This window comes from Mus caroli, chromosome 4, assembly GCF_900094665.2.
Source record: "Mus caroli chromosome 4, CAROLI_EIJ_v1.1, whole genome shotgun sequence".
In the NCBI taxonomy this organism is placed as follows: Eukaryota; Metazoa; Chordata; class Mammalia; order Rodentia; family Muridae; genus Mus; species Mus caroli.
In genome coordinates this window covers 42,243,342-42,260,969 of record NC_034573.1, presented here as the reverse complement: position 1 = coordinate 42,260,969, position 17,628 = coordinate 42,243,342, and the positions used below count along the sequence as shown (strand labels likewise).

Below are 17,628 nucleotides of genomic sequence, written 5' to 3'. Positions count from 1 at the left end.
AATTTTCATAGCTTTCTAGTGAAAATAATTGTGCTCTATACAAATAAAGTCAGTTTTCCTTCCTGTGGTCAGAATCTCCTTACCATACTCTGTACAGACAAGTTCATGTGCTCGTGCTTTGGGATTAATTCTGTGGAGTCAGAGGACCCATTTCCTAGCATGGAGAATCAAGATGTCATCCTGACTCTGCACGACTCATTCTATTAGTCTCCTCTTAGGTATTCTGGGAGTGTGCTCTGGCCTGTCACTGTGCTTCACGCTGTCTGTCTTGTTCTGACTCAACTGCTTCACTCAGACGTCTCATCCAGAGTCATAGTGGTGTGTATCGGAGAGGCTCCTGTGAAGAGTTTCTAGTTAAATGAACTCGTGAGCCTGCTCATTGAGTGCTCATGTGGAGTTCAGTTTGTTCTTACATACATTGCCTCAGCTATGGTCACCACAGTCTTTTGAGTTAGCTAATGGTATTTACTCAACCAGAGCATAAGTGCCAATTCTCTGTAATGACATGTGACAGGTCCTAGAGATATAGCAAAATACACTTGTATGCTGCTTTAACTAACTCTGAAGGGGCAGTGTTAATTATTGTGACGCATTATATTAATAAGCATAGCTTACTCTGATGGGGTAGGGAAGGAAGCCTTCTCTCAGGATATGATATAAACCTGAAGGAAAAGTAGTACTTCCGTTGTAAGCTCAAGCTGTGTGGTGACAGGTAAGCGTGTGAGGAAGATCTCACTATGGTGTGGCAGGTATGCGTAAAGGTGACATCTCTCTGAGCTGAATCTTGCATAGTCCATTTGGGGAAATATTTGTAAATGCTATCTTACACTTTTCTAATGAGCCCACCTTAAGATTGATGATGAGGTGAGATTATAAAGTTGAGAAACAACAGAATTACAAGCCAAACCAGTATAGAAATAAAATGCCAATTAAAAAAACAAAGCATCACGCGGGTATTTTAAAGACGTTCTTGGGAAGGCAGTGCACCTACTCATCTCTAAACAGGTGGGGGTCTTCTCTAGAAGACTTTTTGTTGGTGCATCTTGGACATTCATTTCAGTGCATATTCCAGGAGCCACTCACTGGGTTTGCTGCTTGTTTTTCCGTGGAGCTCCTTTCCTACCCACTGGCAACTCAGACAGCGTTCTGCTCTGCCTTTAACCTCACTTCCTTATGTACCCTTCTTAGTAAGGACATTGTGTGAAAGGTTCCGTTCCGTGCTGAGGACTTGGAGGGTGGAGTAGTTCCACCCAATCGGCACTTGTGTTTCAGGAATGATCTGCACACACCCTTGTTTATCTCTGTCTGCTCTCCTCTGTGCAACTGAAAGGGTTAGCATATGAGCTGGACTTCCATCAGGAAGCCCATCTACTGTTTCATTTTATTGCAACCCCAATGTAGAACTTATATTTCATCTTAAGCTCCTAAAATTTTTCATTTGAAAATGAAGTCATGGCTACTAGAAAAGAAACAGAAATTGAGCTCAGTCCCATCCCAACTGTCTCTGTCCCCGAGCTGACAGGAACAGGTAGCCTTACTGGTCCTACGGAAGAGCACGATGTCAGGTCTTGTTTTTGCCATTATTCTGACAGTTACCCTCCTCTTCTCTGTCTAGAGGACTTGGGAAACTACATCTCTAATCAGGATATATGCTGTTGTGTATCCTTTAGATGGGGTGGCAAGAATCTCAGCTTCTTATACTATACCAAGGAGCTGCACACTGACACATGGTTTTGGTGTATATGCTATTTGCTGGAGGTCTAAGGCTTTCCTAAGGGTTTGTCCTGTGTAAACAGGAGCAGTATTGGACGTAGTCACATTAGTTACAGTGGTAGCAATGAAATAGAAGGCCACGTGTGCTGGCACGTATGCTCAACCTCAGCATTTCAGAGGCAAAGCAGATGAATCTCTGTGGGCTCAAGGCGAGCCATATAGTTTATTAGCCTACACTGGGGATTCCAGGCTATGCATCCAGGCTAGGATACATAGTAAAATATTGTCTCAATAAATAAATCAGTAAAATGTGAGCCTTGTAAGACTATGGGCCTCACCTCTGTAGTGGTCTTTACCAACTCTGGTATCTAGCAGGTAGACTTGTTCACTTCTGGTAATTGAATAGATGAATGGATTATTGAATGCCCACCAATAACTGGAGCATGACAGATACACTGGTACTTTAAGTTGGTTATCTCAGGTCTCTAACAGTACATGTGAGGAGTTTCTTCTGTATTTTTCCACATCTAACTCTTCATTGATTATAAGGAACTATTTTATCTCCACATGCAGAAATTATTGTGTGTTTTACAAGGAAGGAACATTCATTCAGAATCTCGTGTGACTCATGCGAGCTGAGTCAGCTTTTACATGTTTCCACACAGTGAGTGACTGCACACTTGCCTGTTTGACTGGCTGGAGAATTTGCTTTATTCTCAATTAAAATGTCACTGCTGGTTAAGTAGGTTTTATTCAAGGTCAGCAAGGTAAAAACTAAAATATTAATAGTGGTTTTTCTGTAGAGGCTAGGAATAGTTAATAATGGTGGCTGGATTACAAGTGATTAGTTTTCTTTATAGTTTTTTTCTAAAAGCATTTGTCAAATATGCATATTTTGTATCTCCATGTATATGTGTGTATGCACATGCTTCAAACATACTCTTGCCTCTACTGCAGAACATGAATCTATGTCATCTGCAGTCTCCTCATTTGAGAGTGTGGGAATATAATTCACTATTCTGATGTTAGTGCTGCCTTTCCATATGGAAGGTCCTGTCAGTCTGCCCCTGGTGGGACCAGGTTCTCTACTGACCTCCAGTGGCTAGAGTCTGTATGGCATTAAGCAGGGACACTCAGTGTTTGTTGGTCAGTGCAGAATCATCTACCCTCCCATTAGCATTTTTTTGGAATGCTCTCTGTCCTTGAATTAGACAATATGCTACCATATACTCAAGTTACTCTTATCTGTCTGTCTTCCAGTACTACTTGAACCTTCCTTATTTAAAATTAAGCTTTTATGAGACCTGTACATAAATCCTGCATAAAGAACGCCAAAAATATAATTAGCTCATGTGTGTAAGACAGAATTCTGTTGGTCCCGGTAAAAATAGTTGGAAAATAAACAACTATATAGAAAACCACCCAGCACTGCATTACTCGGGAAAGTAAGCCTCAAGGCCACTTAATGTTTCTGTCTGGAGTTTTATTTTGGTGGTGTTTCTTGGGGAGGACGCTTGTTTTAGGGCACTATGGTTTGAGAATAGGAAGAGATACGGAAACAGCAGTTGTCCTTTTCCTGGGTTCTGCAGTGAGAACCTTCTGATGAAACCATATGCCTCCTTGGACTGACCTGGATATAATAATAGTGGGCCATAGCTGGGACAAGAGCATGACATACTTGCCCCATTTGGAACCCTCCTGGGTATTGTGAGACAGGTAGGAGGAATTCATCAAGGAAAACTTAGTGACCATTGAAGAAAAGTACATGCTAATTTTCTAGTCAGGAAGTTATTAACCTCCTGAAATTTCTAATTCCTTTGACATTCATTTTAACATTTGATCTATCTAGTTAATTTTTTAAAAAGCATTTATTATACCCCTGAAGTCATTCTTTGTTACATTGTTAAAATGTTAAGCTGTAATTATTTTAAAATCACGTTTGGCCAAAGCTTATGAACAGTCACCTTTCTGTCTGGACTTATTGATCAATGTAATTTTAAGGGTTTTTCTTCTTAATAATTAAAAATTACCTCATTGTGCAGCACACCTGCTGCCGTGATGTTTGAGAATTAACTCACTGACTAGTCTCCTAATAGCCTTCAAATATTAGTTAACTTTTTTCTTCATAACCAGATTTTTAAGGCAGCCTGATGGTTAGAATGGCAGAGTATGGAAACAGGCTCTGGCAGCCTATACCAGGAGTCCAGCAGCAGTTCTTTACAGTACTTCTGTTTCTGCTGGGTGAATATTTTCAAAGTCCAACCCCATAGCTATCTGGCCAAGCTATCACAGACAGGATAGCATTCAAATGCTGTTAATAGAACTGCAGGCCCTCAGGGTCTCTCTGATCTTAGTATCCTCTGCTGTATAAAACCTTTTTCTTTTAGTGTATTAAGTTTTCATTACACTCATTGATTTATCAGTTTTAGAAAGTTAAAAGGGGAAAACAAGAGAGACCAAAACTGTGAATGCAGTTTGGTTAGGTAGGTAGGGCTTGGGGAGAATCTAGGAGAAGTTAGGGGAGAGGGGTAAAAATGATCAAAATACGTTGTATGAAATTCTCAAAGAACTAATTAAGATGTTATTTTACAAAAAGAAAATTGAAAGCATTATATTGTCTCTAGTAGAATCTTTTACTGTTCATTTTCAAACTGGTTCTTAGATTGCAAATTTATAATAAAACCACTCCTATTATATTAGTCATTTTTGTGCTAGTCTGTCACAGATCCTTTCTGCTGGACCCTTGGTAGTAGTAAAATAAAGACCAGATATGCTCACCCCTTGCTGGAAGCTTAGACACTCACCTCATTTATATTAACACTGACTGTACACTTAAGTTGTACAGGACAGGATCTTTGTAGGGCTTGATATTTTCAGTATAGATTTTGAGGATTTAGTTTTGGTTTTGCCAGTGTGGTGGACAAAAACCTTCATCTGGTAGTTTAATCAATAGCTTCCTGATGACAGCTGAGCATGTTTTTATGTTTATTGGCCATCTGTGATTCATAAATTGAACAATTTCTTTAGTTCACTTATTTTTTGATGGTCCTTTTAAAATGCAGTTTTCTTTCTTTCTTTTTATCCATATGATCATTTGTTTCTTGTGTATGTTACAAGAACCTCTTTCCTAGTTTGTCATAAAAACCCATAATCTTGCCAGGTATGATGGTGCATACAAGTTGGTGGATCATGAATTCAAGGCTAATCTGGCTACATAGCAAATCTGAGGGCAGCCTGGGTTGCATAGTGAGACCCTGTTAAAAAACAAACCAAAATGTATTTAACCTCAAAGTGCTTTCTTGTCTATATGGGACTCCAAAATCTGTCAAGCCTGGTGGTAGTGTGTGATCCTGACTCAGGGTTACAGGATCCTTGCCTGAGTAAACATTGTCCCCTAAGCACCCCAGGCTAGAGCAGCCCTCCTCTGTTTTCTGCCTGCTTCTCCTCCACACCTGCCCTCAGTCTCCTGGGTTGCCCTGGCACTCAGTAAGTGCCCGTTGAGACTATGCTTTGTGTCTCAGGGCCCTCGCAGGCTCCTCTGCTGGGCCAGGTGTGTTGTCTGGGAAAGGCTTCATAGCTTCTATCTCTTTTGCTTTTTCAGGAGTAACACAGAGTCCTAAACTGCAACTGCCGATTTAATTTCCAAAAGGAAACCTCTAGGGAAGAATGTGGCTGTGATCTTGGCTATCTAGAAAGGGTCTTTTCTTTGGGGGACATTTCAGTTTCTTTAGTCATTGTGGCTTTTGTGATTTTTGATATCTTTAAAAATATACTTTTAAAAAATGTTCAATTTTTGCTAGTTATTATAGTGAAGCAGTAGATGTGTGGCAGTGAAGCATCCGCTGTAGATTGGTGTGCTTGTTCTTTAAAATGTAAATATGCCCCTGCCAGCATATTATACTAAAAGCTCTAAGCAGACATCAGTGGCAAAGCTTTTAGTGTTTCATCAAGTTATTTGGTATTTATTTAAATATCTTCTTCTCAGATAAAGGAAGCCATTCACTTCTATTTCTGAAGCGTGAATGGGTGTTGAATTTTATTGAATGGTTTTCTGCTCCTTTTGAGGTAATACAATATTTCTTTCTTTAGGGTTGTGAATTGTTTTAACTGATTTTAAAATATTAATCTAAACTGAAGTGCTAGGTTAAATCCAGCTTGATCTCGATTTATTCTCCATGGCATACAGTGCTAAAATAAGTTTGCTAGCTTATTTGATAATTTTACATCCGTTTTTAAGGTTAATGTGGACTTTTCTCGTTCCACAATCCATTTACTCAAAAAATACCATGCAAACATAAACAAGTCGAGAAGTATTTCATCTATTAGTATCTGCTGGAATAATTTACATGACATTTCTGGCTCCTAAGATTTTTTCTAGTATTTGCTAAATGAAAGTGGCAAGGAAAGTGTGTGTTGCAGGGGCTGAGTTACAATTTCAATTTCTTCAATAATTTTGGGACCATTTATATGTTTGATTTCTTATAGGTTGAGTTTTGTAAGTTGTATTTTTCATGAAAATGTTTCCATTTATTTAAGTCTTTATATTTATTGGCATTAAGTAAGTCATTGATAGTAGCCATCAGAATAAAGATCTTCACAAACACTATTGAGAGAGAAAAGCATATTAAAAGTTCATGCTAAACTAGGGCTGTTGTTCAGTGCTAAAATGGTCACCTTCATAGGCAAGAGCCTGGTTTTGTGTATATTTGGCACTACAAACAACTTGAATTTAAAAAGGAAATCAGTATCACTTCCAATTCAAGTGTGTTGAGTCACCTTGGTTTTATTTATTCTTTTTTTTTTTTTTTTGAGACAGGGTTTCTCTGTGTAGCCCTGGCTGTCCTGGAACTCACTCTGTAGACCAGGCTGGCCTCGAACTCAGAAATTCGCCTGCCTCTGCCTCCCAAGTGTTGGGATTAAAGGCATGCGCCACCACGCCCAGCTTATTTATTCTTATGAATTAATAAATGCAATGCTTTTGCTGCATATGTTTTATATACATGAATGGTTAAAGGTCACTAACAAATGCAGTTTCTCATGGTTTTGATTCTAATGGTAAAAGCTCATAACACATCCTATTTTCAAAACTTAGCATGGCATCATTAACTATTGTTACCTTGATGTACAAAATCCTCTAGATTTAGTCCTTCTAGTGTGTATGTATTCTCTGACCAGCATTTTTTAGCTTCCCTGGCCCCTTACTTACTCTGGTCTCCAGTAATTGCCATTGTACTCTTGTTTCTAAAATCAGACTGTTTTTTAGATTCCACATCTCGTGACATCACGGTTTTGTGCTTGATTTATACCACTTAGACCTTCCTGGTTTACCCGTGTTGTAACAAGTGACAAAGAGTCATTATTTGTATAGTTGCTTGGAATCTGTTACTCTTGCTTTTCTCACTCATTAGTGGTGGGCAGAGGTATTTAGCTGATTCTCTATCTTGAAAACAACTTTGTGACTAGTGCTTTTGTAAACATAGGAGTGTGCTCTCTTCAACATTGTTCTCCTTTGAATTTTCTAAGAAATTTCCACACTGTTGTCTATAATGACTCTTTCAGCTCTTTTCCATTCTCACCAAGAGTAATGCAAACTTTTCCCTTTTCTACCTCTTTGCCAGCACGTGTTATCTTTGGTCTTTTTGTTAAAGTCTGTCTAATTGGAGTGTATGGTGTCTCGTACTTTTCCTGTGTGTTGCTGGGGCCAGGCTAGACTAGACACATGGTCTTCTCCCTCTGTGCTGCTTCTTAGTCTCTCCTTGTGGGTTTAAGTTACCGTTCCCCGATGGTTGGTGGTGGTGGCATTTCCCCCCATAGACCTACATAGACCTACTTTTGTGAACTATCTATTAAGATCTTTTACCCACTTTTCAATTAAGTTACTTGTATTTTTACAGTATACTTGTTTGAATTCTTTATACATTTTGAGTGTTAACTCTGTTCAGTGTTAATTTACATATATTTTCCAGTCAATAGATTGCCTCTGTAACTCTTAAAAACTGTTCTGTTTGCTAGGTAAGAGCTTTTGTGTGTGGGGTGTGTGTGTGTTGTTTTATTTTATATATGTGTGGTTTTTTATTGGTTATTTTATTTATTTACATTTCAAATGTTATCTCCCTTCCCAGTTTTCCCTCCACAAACCCCCATCTTTTCCCCCTCCTCACCTCTGAGGGTGCTTCCCCACCTGCCTACCCACTCTGGCTTCAGCGCCCTAGCTTTCTCCTTCATTAGGGCACCCAGCCTCCACAGGACCAAGGGCCTCCCCACTCCCTTTGATGCCTGACAAGGCCATCGTCTGCTACATATGAGTCTGGAGCCATGGGTCCCTCCATGTGTATTCTTTGGTTGGTGGTTTGGTCTCTAGGAGCTCAGGGGGCAGGGGATGTCTGGTTGGTTGATATTGTTGTTCTTCCCATGAGGTTGCAAACCCATTAGCTCCTTCAGTCCTTGTCCTAACTTTTCCATTTGGGTCTCTGCGCTCAGTCTGATGTTTGGCTGCATGTGTCTGCATATCTATTGATCAGGCTCTAGCAGAGCCTCTCAGGGGACTGCTCTACCAGGCTCCTGTCAGCAAGGGCTTCTTGGCATCAGTGTGTGTGTGTGTGTGTGTGTGTGTGTGTGTGTGTGTGTGTGTGTGTTTTATTGGTTATTTTATTTATTTACATTTCAAATGTCATAGTGTATGGGTTTGGTGTCTGCAGATGGGATGGATCCCTAAGTGGGGCTGTCTCTGGATGGCCTTTCCTTCCGTCTCTTCTCCACTCTCTATCCCTGCAGTTCCGTTTGACAGGAGAAGTTCTGGCCCCATCCCTCAACCGGGGATCGTGCCTATCCACTGCATATGTCTCTACATGTTCTATCTCCCCTTTGTTGGATATTTCAGCTAGTTTGAGATAATCCCATTTGTCTCTTTGCTCCTGTTGCCTGTACTTCAGAAGTCTTATCCAAACATTCTTTGCCCAGGTTGATAGCATGAAGTGTTTCTCAATTTTGTATTTTACTCCCGTAGGCTGAGCAAATACTTTATCTACCAAAAATCTGTTAAATTTCGAAGCAGCAATACTGGTATTAATGTTTTAAATATTTTATACTCATGGTAAATACATGGTTTCAAGCTCAGAATTATAAAACCAAATATTAGAATGAAATCTAAATTTCTTCCATAGCATTTCTCATTTTTTCCTTCTTTCTTTTCTTTCAATTTTCTTCTTCTTTTTTTTTATTTACTTTTTTATTTTTTAGAAAAGATTTATTTATTGTATGTATGTGAGTATGCTGTCTCTGTCTTCAGACACATCAGAAGAGGCATCAGATCCCAAGAGATCTGTGACTAATAATATGTGACTAATCCACATTGTTGTGATCTTTGCCCTGTTAGGAAGACCTCTGTGTATTTAAAGACTTGGATGTGTGCTCCCATTGTCATCCCATGTTTTCTCATTCATCCTTTGCCCAGCAGGGCTCAAACCATATTGTAGCTTGTCTCTTGTAATGGATGTACTTACTGGTTCACTCTGAAGTAATCAGCTCCTAAGCCAGACAGGCTATGGCTTTGTTAAATGTGTAACATTGGGTTAATAATTTAGATTTAAGAAACTTTGCTAATGAATTGTGCTTTCCTCCTCATAAATCCTGTATGGATTTTACGAGACTATTATGTGATCTAAATTGCACGTAGACTTTTATCCACCATCTCTTTTGAGAACTCCAACCTTAACTTCTAATATTCCTTTAGTATTCTCTAAATGCTTGACCTGGAGAGAAACAGTGCAGCTTTGACTTAGCAAATGTTGTAAGTACTTCTGCCTCTTTCTGAGCACTGCAAAGGCTGTGGGATGTAGAATGTAATTTACCTCCTGCTTATCACTCTCCTCCTAGCTTATGTGCTGCAACTGCCATGTAGTTTTAATTTATACCCTACCTCACAAGGCAAATTATTGTATTGCTGTTTTTATATTCTGATCCATGTGCCATGCTATGCGATATATTTGCATTGTCTCATTTGATTCATGAAACAACCTTGTTGTAATAGAAGTCACCCTACCTGTAACAGAGGAAAAGTGAGGGCATTGCAGTTTATGCACATTAAAGGGTCATGGAGCCTGTAGCAGTAGATTCAGAATTTAAGTCCAGGCAGTGAGTCCAGAGTCTGGTCTGATACCAGTGTAAAGTATTTTCTTTTCTCTTTCACTGGGAAAAAAGAGATATCATAAGTAATTGTAATGTTTCTGACTGTTAAACTATTGGGTTCACCCTGGCTGAGTGCTAAAGCTAATTTCCTTTCATATATTCTTTTAGCTGATATAGCCCAGAGGTACAGGATAAGCAAATACCCAACCCTGAAATTATTTCGTAATGGAATGATGATGAAGAGAGAATACAGGGGCCAGCGATCAGTGAAAGCGCTTGCAGACTACATCAGGCAACAGAAAAGTAACCCAGTCCACGAGATTCAGAGTCTAGATGAAGTCACCAATCTTGATGTAAGTTACTTATGGTGGATGAAGTGTGTACTGCCTGTGTAATTAATGCAAACAACCAGAATGCAATATAGAATCTGCACGTTCTCTTATAGTTACTGCAGTATACTTGACATATACAAACTGGAAAGACTTTGTCTGGGATTCATTCTCAAGGGAATCGCTAATGTTTAACAAACTTCAGATAAAATGTGTCGCATACAAGAAAGCTGCACTAATTGATTTATGTAGGCAAAGGGAACCAGAATTTTAAATAGAAGTTTAAGTCAAACACATACACCAAAATTTTCCCATTTCCCTTGGTTGTTACCTTCAGTGTCTACTTTAATCACTATTTCAGCTCTTTTTACAATTTAGTGTCCTTTAAAATAACCTCTCTTGATAAACTTAGCAAATCCCTTTCTTTGTAAAATAAGTGATTTAAAAAAAAATAACACAGAAACACCAAAAGCATAAACTATAGTGTTTAGTCCTTATTCCAGTCTCTATCAAGTGGCAAGTTAATAAATTAGCCACTTCCCATTTTATGGTTGCTGTTGGAGGAACACGGCTTCTGAGCCAGACATGAAGGATGTTTATGGCTCACATCACAGCAAACCTTGTGATCTGATGAGCCTATCTTGTTATTGCTGTCCTCCAGCCCCTAAGTCCTATTAGTGGCAAAGGGCCACTGTGGATGCTCATACAGGCCATAGGTTGTGGTACACACGAAGGGGTGGCTAGGCTTGCCATTTCAGAGCAAGCAGTAAACTTTCCCTTTTTTGTCCTGAACAAGACAATATGCCATACCTTAATGTTTTGGCTGCAAGCACAGCCCTAAGAACTTGTCTACATAGAGAGTGGACAGTAAATATATACAGTGCTATGTGGAGGCAGATGAAGGACCCATGGAGGAGTCTGAGTTCATGCATTTTTATTAAAGTTACAGTTATATTTTATTGTAGCATATTGTTTTTAAGTCAGCACAATTGTTCATAGTTTTGGACTAGGCATTAGATGCTATCACTGCATCCATAATTATTCTTCAGTTGAACTAACTGAGCTTTAACCGAGCTACCTGAGTTACAGAATAAGGAATAAATTAAGCAGCATGCTCTTACAATTTTATATGTTGCAAAATAATTGGATGCTTTATTTTACAGCGCAGTAAGAGAAATATCATTGGATACTTTGAGCAGAAGGATTCAGAAAATTACAGAGTGTTTGAAAGAGTAGCAAGTATTTTGCATGATGACTGTGCCTTCCTTTCTGCTTTTGGGTAAGTATATTAATCAGCAGCCTGCTAGGAGGTGGCATGGCGATCATGTTCAGTTCTTGTTATATTTGGTCATGTTCTAAAGATGACCTCTGAACTTTTCAAGTCACCAACCAGTATTTATACATGTGACTAATCCTTTAAGGCCCTTACTGTTTGTTTTCTGTTGTGTTATGTTTCAGAATGTAGGTAAAAACATAAGAATGGTTCAGTTAACCATGAGCTCTTACTTGGTTGATTCAGTGACCCTTATACCAGGTAAACTGTTAACCCATGGCAGCTCAGGTGACTGAGCTTGCTCTCTTTCTAGTTAGGAAGTGTGGTATCTTCTTTCATCCCCATGTCTTTATCACCTTCCTTCATATCTTTCTTTCACGTTCAGTTCTTGTTGTCTTTGTTCATATCAAAATAACACCCCACCCTCCACACACATACAGGTACACGTACACGTACTACACATACTTCCCTTAGCTGGGGAATCCATACCAGGGCCTTACACATGCTAAGCTGTTCCGCCCTGATCTGTAGTCCTAGCCTCAAGTTTGCCTTTCTAAGATTGATCTCTTCACTCTTGTAGATTGTCCTTGTAGATCTCTCTGGGACTTTGATCCATCAGGTCTCCCTACTTTCTCATGGTTTCACCCTGACCCATACAGAAACTGCTTTCTTTTCCCAAAATCATGTTCCTCTCTTTTCTAACTCACCACTTTCATCTTGAGCTTTAACGCCATCTTTTTCTTTTCATTTCTACTTTTTAAAAGGCTATTTTATGCATGGTTACCTTGATTTTCTCAAACTCTTCCAAATAAAAACCCTTAGTTTCTTGGAACCTGACTTTCTTCTAATGAAGCTTGTCTCTGACTAGTTGCAAAATGACTCCTTGATTGTCCAACACAGTAGTTTCTTCAGTTTAATCCCCTCAAATTCTCTGAAGGTGGAGACATCGCCTCTTTTCTTTTTTCTCCTCTTGAGAACATTTGACATTGAATCTCTCTTGTTTGCCCCTCACAATTCCTTTTTCTTCTTGTTGTTCCTTTTATCTCAGAATGTAGTTATTCAAGGTTCCGTCCTTGACCCTCTCTTGGAGGCTTTCTTAGCTACCTTTGGTTGCTGTGTAGTGTAAGTTCTTTTATTTGGGGCTCTTTACCTCGTGTTAGCCTGATTGAGATAGCTGTTGTGATCCCTTCTCCAGATGATGACCTACTCCTTGCTTTCATGCTTTTGTGGATTTTATTGGTGTTTCACTGTGAGCACTATCAGTGTACAACATGGGCGGGGACACCTCCAGCCTGGGCTCTCACCTCACTGCGGTCTGTGTGTGATGTGTTTGCCATAGAACCCACCTCAGACACTTTGAGCTAGCTAGCCTTTGCCGTAGAGCCTCTGCAGTTCCTGTATCTGTATCTGGGAGTAGTTTCGGTTTTTTAGGATTCCAGAGTGGCTCCGCTAATTTGCATCCATCAGTAAACGAGGTTCTTCTTTTTCTACAACCTCACCAACACTTGTGCCGTTTTGTGTGCAATGAGATGAACTCTCAAAGGTGTTTTAATTTGCATTTCTCTTATTGCTAAGGATGATAAACACTTTTTGAGGTATTTCTAAGCTAATTTTATTTCTTCAATTGAGAACTCTCTATAAAAAAATCTAACCCATATTTTAATTTGGGACATTTGTTTCCTTGGCTTTTTTGTGGGTTTTTGTTGTTGTTGTTGTTTTTGTAGGGTTTTTTTTTTTTAGTTATTTGTATACACTGGTTATTAATTTTCTTTAAGATGTATTAGCTGGCAAAGATTCTCCTTCTGTGAGACCAGACTGATTGTGTCCTTAGCGGTACCGAAGCTTCCAGTTATCCATTGTTAGCCTTAAATCCTATGGAGCCTGTTCAGAATGTCCTTTTCTTCACCCATTCCCTGCAGGGTACTGCCATGTTTTCTTCTAGCAGTCTTAGTGTTTCAGGTTTTAAATTGAGGTCTTTAATACTTTTGTATTTAACTACTATGCAGGGTTATAGGTATGAGTCTAATTTAATTCTTCTGAGTGTAGACATGTTTTCTTAGAAGCATTTGTTGAAGATGTTGTCTTTTCTGTAATGTAGGAATGCATTTGCCTTTGTCAATATCAGATGGTCGTGGTTACAAGTGCGCGTGTGTTTGCTGGTTCTTCTCTTTTGTCCTGTTGCATCATGTCTGCTTTGTGCTAGCATCATTCTGTTCTTTGATTCTTTGGTCACTATGACTCTGTAGTATATCTTGAGATCTGCAATAGCAATCCCCTAGTATTCTTTTTTTCTCAGGATTGTTTTAGCTATCTGGAATTGTTTCTGGTTCCATATTAATTTAGGATTTTTTTCTTCTATTTCTGTGAAGAATGTTGTGGAGATTTTGATTTGGTTTGCATTGAATCTGTAAATTGCTTTTGGTAGGATGGTCATTTTCACAATATTAATTCTGCTAATCCATGAACACTACATCTTTCTCAATTCTTCAGAGATTTGAGGTTTTCATTGTAGAGGTCTTTTACCTCCTTGGTTCGGTGTTATTCCAGGATATGCTGTTGTATTTGATGCTGTTAATTGGAAGTGTGCTCATGATGTCTCTCTTGGTCTAGAGAAAAGCTACTGAGTGTACACTATGCCACTTTTCTGAAATTGTTGATTATTTCTAGACATTTAATTTTTGGGGATATCTTATGTATAATATTATGCCATCTACAAATAGAGACAATTTGACTCCTCCTTTTCTTATTAGTATACTGCCGCTGTCTCCAACCCACAGAGACAAGAATGACACAGACAGACACCAAGACGGGTTCACGCAGCTTCCGCAGCTTCCGCAGCTTCCTTTTTACTTGCAGCTCTCTCTTTACTTAGGGCAGGGGCTATATTTATACAGTAGCGGCAACTGACCTCATCTCGCTCCACACCACCTCATCCAATCGGAATCACACACGCTCTAGGCACCAGCTCAGGTTGGCCACAGATAGGCTGACAGATCCTGATCACGAGGAATAATCTAACTTGGCAGGCAGCTTACGCATGCAGTTTCACTGCGCATGTTCAGGCAAGGTAGTAAACATGTGGGTTTCACGGGGCCTGGCAATGGGCCAGGGCACCATCTTGGCCCATGCGGCTGCACATGCTTCCCGCAGTATATCTGTAATTTTCTTTTTGTCTATTGATCCATCTAGTACTTATAGCACAGTATTGCAAGGGAGTAGTTGAGTAGTGGGCAGCTCTGTTTTGCTCTTAATTTTAATGGGATTACTCAATGTTTCTTTATTTAGAATAATGTTGCTTGTAGGTTTGCCATATATAGCTTTTACTATCTATATATGTTTTTCCTCTAGTCCTGCCCTCTAGAACTTTTATCGTGAAAACATGTTGTAGTGTGTCAAAGATTTTTTTTTCTGCATCTATTGAGATGGTCATGTGGTTTTTTGATCTTTAAGTCCATATATGTGATTTATTATACTTACTGACTTAATGGAGGTTGAACCAACTCTGAATTTCCAGGATAAAGCCACCTTGATCATGGTGGATAGTCTTCGTGATAAGTTTATATCCAGTTTCCTGATACTCATTGAGGGTTTTACCTCTCTGTCAGGGATAACAGTCTGTATTTTTTGTTTGTTTGTTTGTTTGTTTGTTTGTTGTATCTTCACCTGATTTGAGTATTAGAATAATACTGGCTTCAAAGACAAAGTTTTGGAGTTTTCCTTCTGTTTCTGTTTTTTTTGCAGAATTTAGGAAACGTTGGTTATAGCTCTTCCTTGAAAGTGTGATAGATGTCTGCTTTGAATCCACCTGGACTGGGCCTTTTAGACTTGGAAGTTTATTACAGTTTCAATTAACTCCTTTCTTGTGGGTCTCTTTTGGTTATTGGTCTCATCTTGGTTTAATTTTAATATTTTGGATGAATCAAAATATTCATCTATTTTTTTCATATTTTGAAAATTAATGAAGTAGAGTTTTAAAAAGTATTCCCTTTTAATATTCTGTATTTCTTTGATATCTGATGGAATGTTCCCTGCTCACTTCTGATTCTGTTAACTTGGGTTATTGCTTTCTTTCTTCTGGTTAAGTGGGCCAAGAGTCTGTAGATCTTGTTTATCATTGCAAAGAACCAGCTATTAGAGTTACTGGTCTGTTATATTTTCTTTGTTTCTATGGTTTTGTTTTTTTTTTTTTTTTGAGACAGGGTTGTTTCTATATCATTGACATCTGCTTTGATTTCATTTCTTCTGTAACCCACTTATTTAATTCCAATTTCTTAGACTATCATACATGACTGCTGTGTTTACATTTCTACCCAGCCTTCTCCTACCAACTCCTCCTGTCCCTCTACTCCCTCTCAAATTCACAACCTCTGCTTCTTTAATTATTGTTCCATATATATATATAAATACATATACACATATACATATATCTACACACACACACACATCTTGCTGAATCCATTTTATGTGCATTTGTTTAGGGATGACCACTTGAGATTAGATAACGTGCCAGTGAACTCATCCCTAGCAAAGGCTCATCCTTCCTCTCTCCGCAACCGTTAATTAATTGCCTTTAGCTCTTCTTCTAGGGGTGGAGCCTTGTGATATTTCTCCATTCAGTGTCAATTGATGTTGCCGTTGTGCAAGTCTTATTTATACAGACATATTGTTGAAATTTCATGGGTATAGCTTCCCTGCCATGTAAGAAGACACAGTCACCCAACAGAGCTTCCAAGTCCTCGGGCTCTTGCAGTCTTTCTGTCCCCTCTTATACTGTGTTCAGTGAGCTACTTTAGTGTAGGGGTTGTATTGGAGATGTATCAACTAGCTTTGGTATCTCATGGCCAGTTTTTTCCTGACTTTTAACCAGTTGTGGATTTCTGTAATGGTCTTAGTGATGAGCCTAGAAGAGAACTTACTTCTTCCACTTTCCTGTAGTTTAATTTCTAACTGCATTCTATAGGAAAGTGGAAGCAGTAAGTTCTCTTCTAGGTTCTGTGACCTCACCAGCTGTGGATAGCTGGCTAGGTTTGCAGTACAAAACGTAGATTCCTTCCTATTATGCAGGTCATAAGTCTAGTTATACAGCTTTGTTTATTAGGGAGTAGGTGCCGCTGTTACACACTTGGGGATGTCTTGCCTTGCTCGGTATTGTGTGGTTTGTAGGCTTTATAGCTAGGTGGGGCTGTTGCATCCTCCCTTGGCTATTACATAGCACCTTCGGGTACTGTGAGAGCAGGTCCTCAGGGAGGGGGCTTTTAGGTCAGTTGCAGTTTGATTCCTCCAAGACCTGTGTCCAAAGTATAGTGTCTTCAGCAACAGGATCATCCTTTCAAGTTCTAAGGGGCAACCAAAGACAGAAGCCCGTATTATTTAGGTCCTCTCTCAATTCCTCCTATCAACAACTAGAAGGAAGGTGTTCCAAGCCTGACAAACGGAGTTTTTATTAGATAGTTATGGCTTTTGGAGAGAGCATCACACCCAGTGGTATAATTTCATTAGGACTTCATATATACACACACATATATTTTTGTACATATAAAAGTATATTGGCTCTTAAGCAAACATAAGATAATGTTTCCTACAGCTTTTAGACGTCTCAGTGTCCTCTCCCTCTTCCTGTTGGCTCTTTCTCAGTATTGCCCTCCATCCCCTCTTCCCTTTTCCCATTTCCCTCTTCGTAGCACCTGTGTCTCACAGTTCCCTACTAGACTTCCTTCCTTATATTCCACTCTCTGTCTAGGTTAGCACCATTTGCTTCCTTAGAGATTGAAGATGTATCGGTGTTTATTTAATCCTCAAATTATGTACAGGAAGAGAAACTTACTCATTTGACCTAGGGCTTTCTGTAGGACTCTCTCACCAAATATTTATTGTACTAGGTAACTATTTGTTATACCACATATTTGCATGCCAGATACTGTACTAGACCTAGGAAATGGCAAGTGTCCAAGTGTACAAACATGCTTTCCAAAACTTTCTATGATGTAGATTATCTCAATTCAATATCATTTTAGAATTTGCAAGTTTAAAAAGTAAGAAGTATAAAGTTAATATATTTTATTAATCTCTGTGAACAAATTAATGTGCTTAATCTATAGATGAAAATCAATATATAGTCAAAATTGCTATCGTTCTGACCCTGCCAATCTAGACTTATAAAATTCTAATACCAAAGCGGCTGACTGA

The 17,628-nt window shown here is 39.0% G+C and overlaps 1 protein-coding gene across 2 annotated transcripts in view; it reads left to right on the top strand.

Annotated features, from left to right (window-relative positions):
* The window catches only part of Erp44 (endoplasmic reticulum protein 44), an 84,690-nt gene that overhangs the window by 46,036 nt on the left and 21,026 nt on the right, over positions 1 to 17,628 (top strand). For both annotated transcript variants that reach the window (XM_029476085.1, XM_021160872.2), the window contains 2 exons: positions 10,009 to 10,193; positions 11,333 to 11,448. In XM_029476085.1, the coding sequence (XP_029331945.1) occupies positions 10,009 to 10,193; positions 11,333 to 11,448 (301 nt within the window). The remainder of the gene's footprint in view (positions 1 to 10,008; positions 10,194 to 11,332; positions 11,449 to 17,628) is intronic.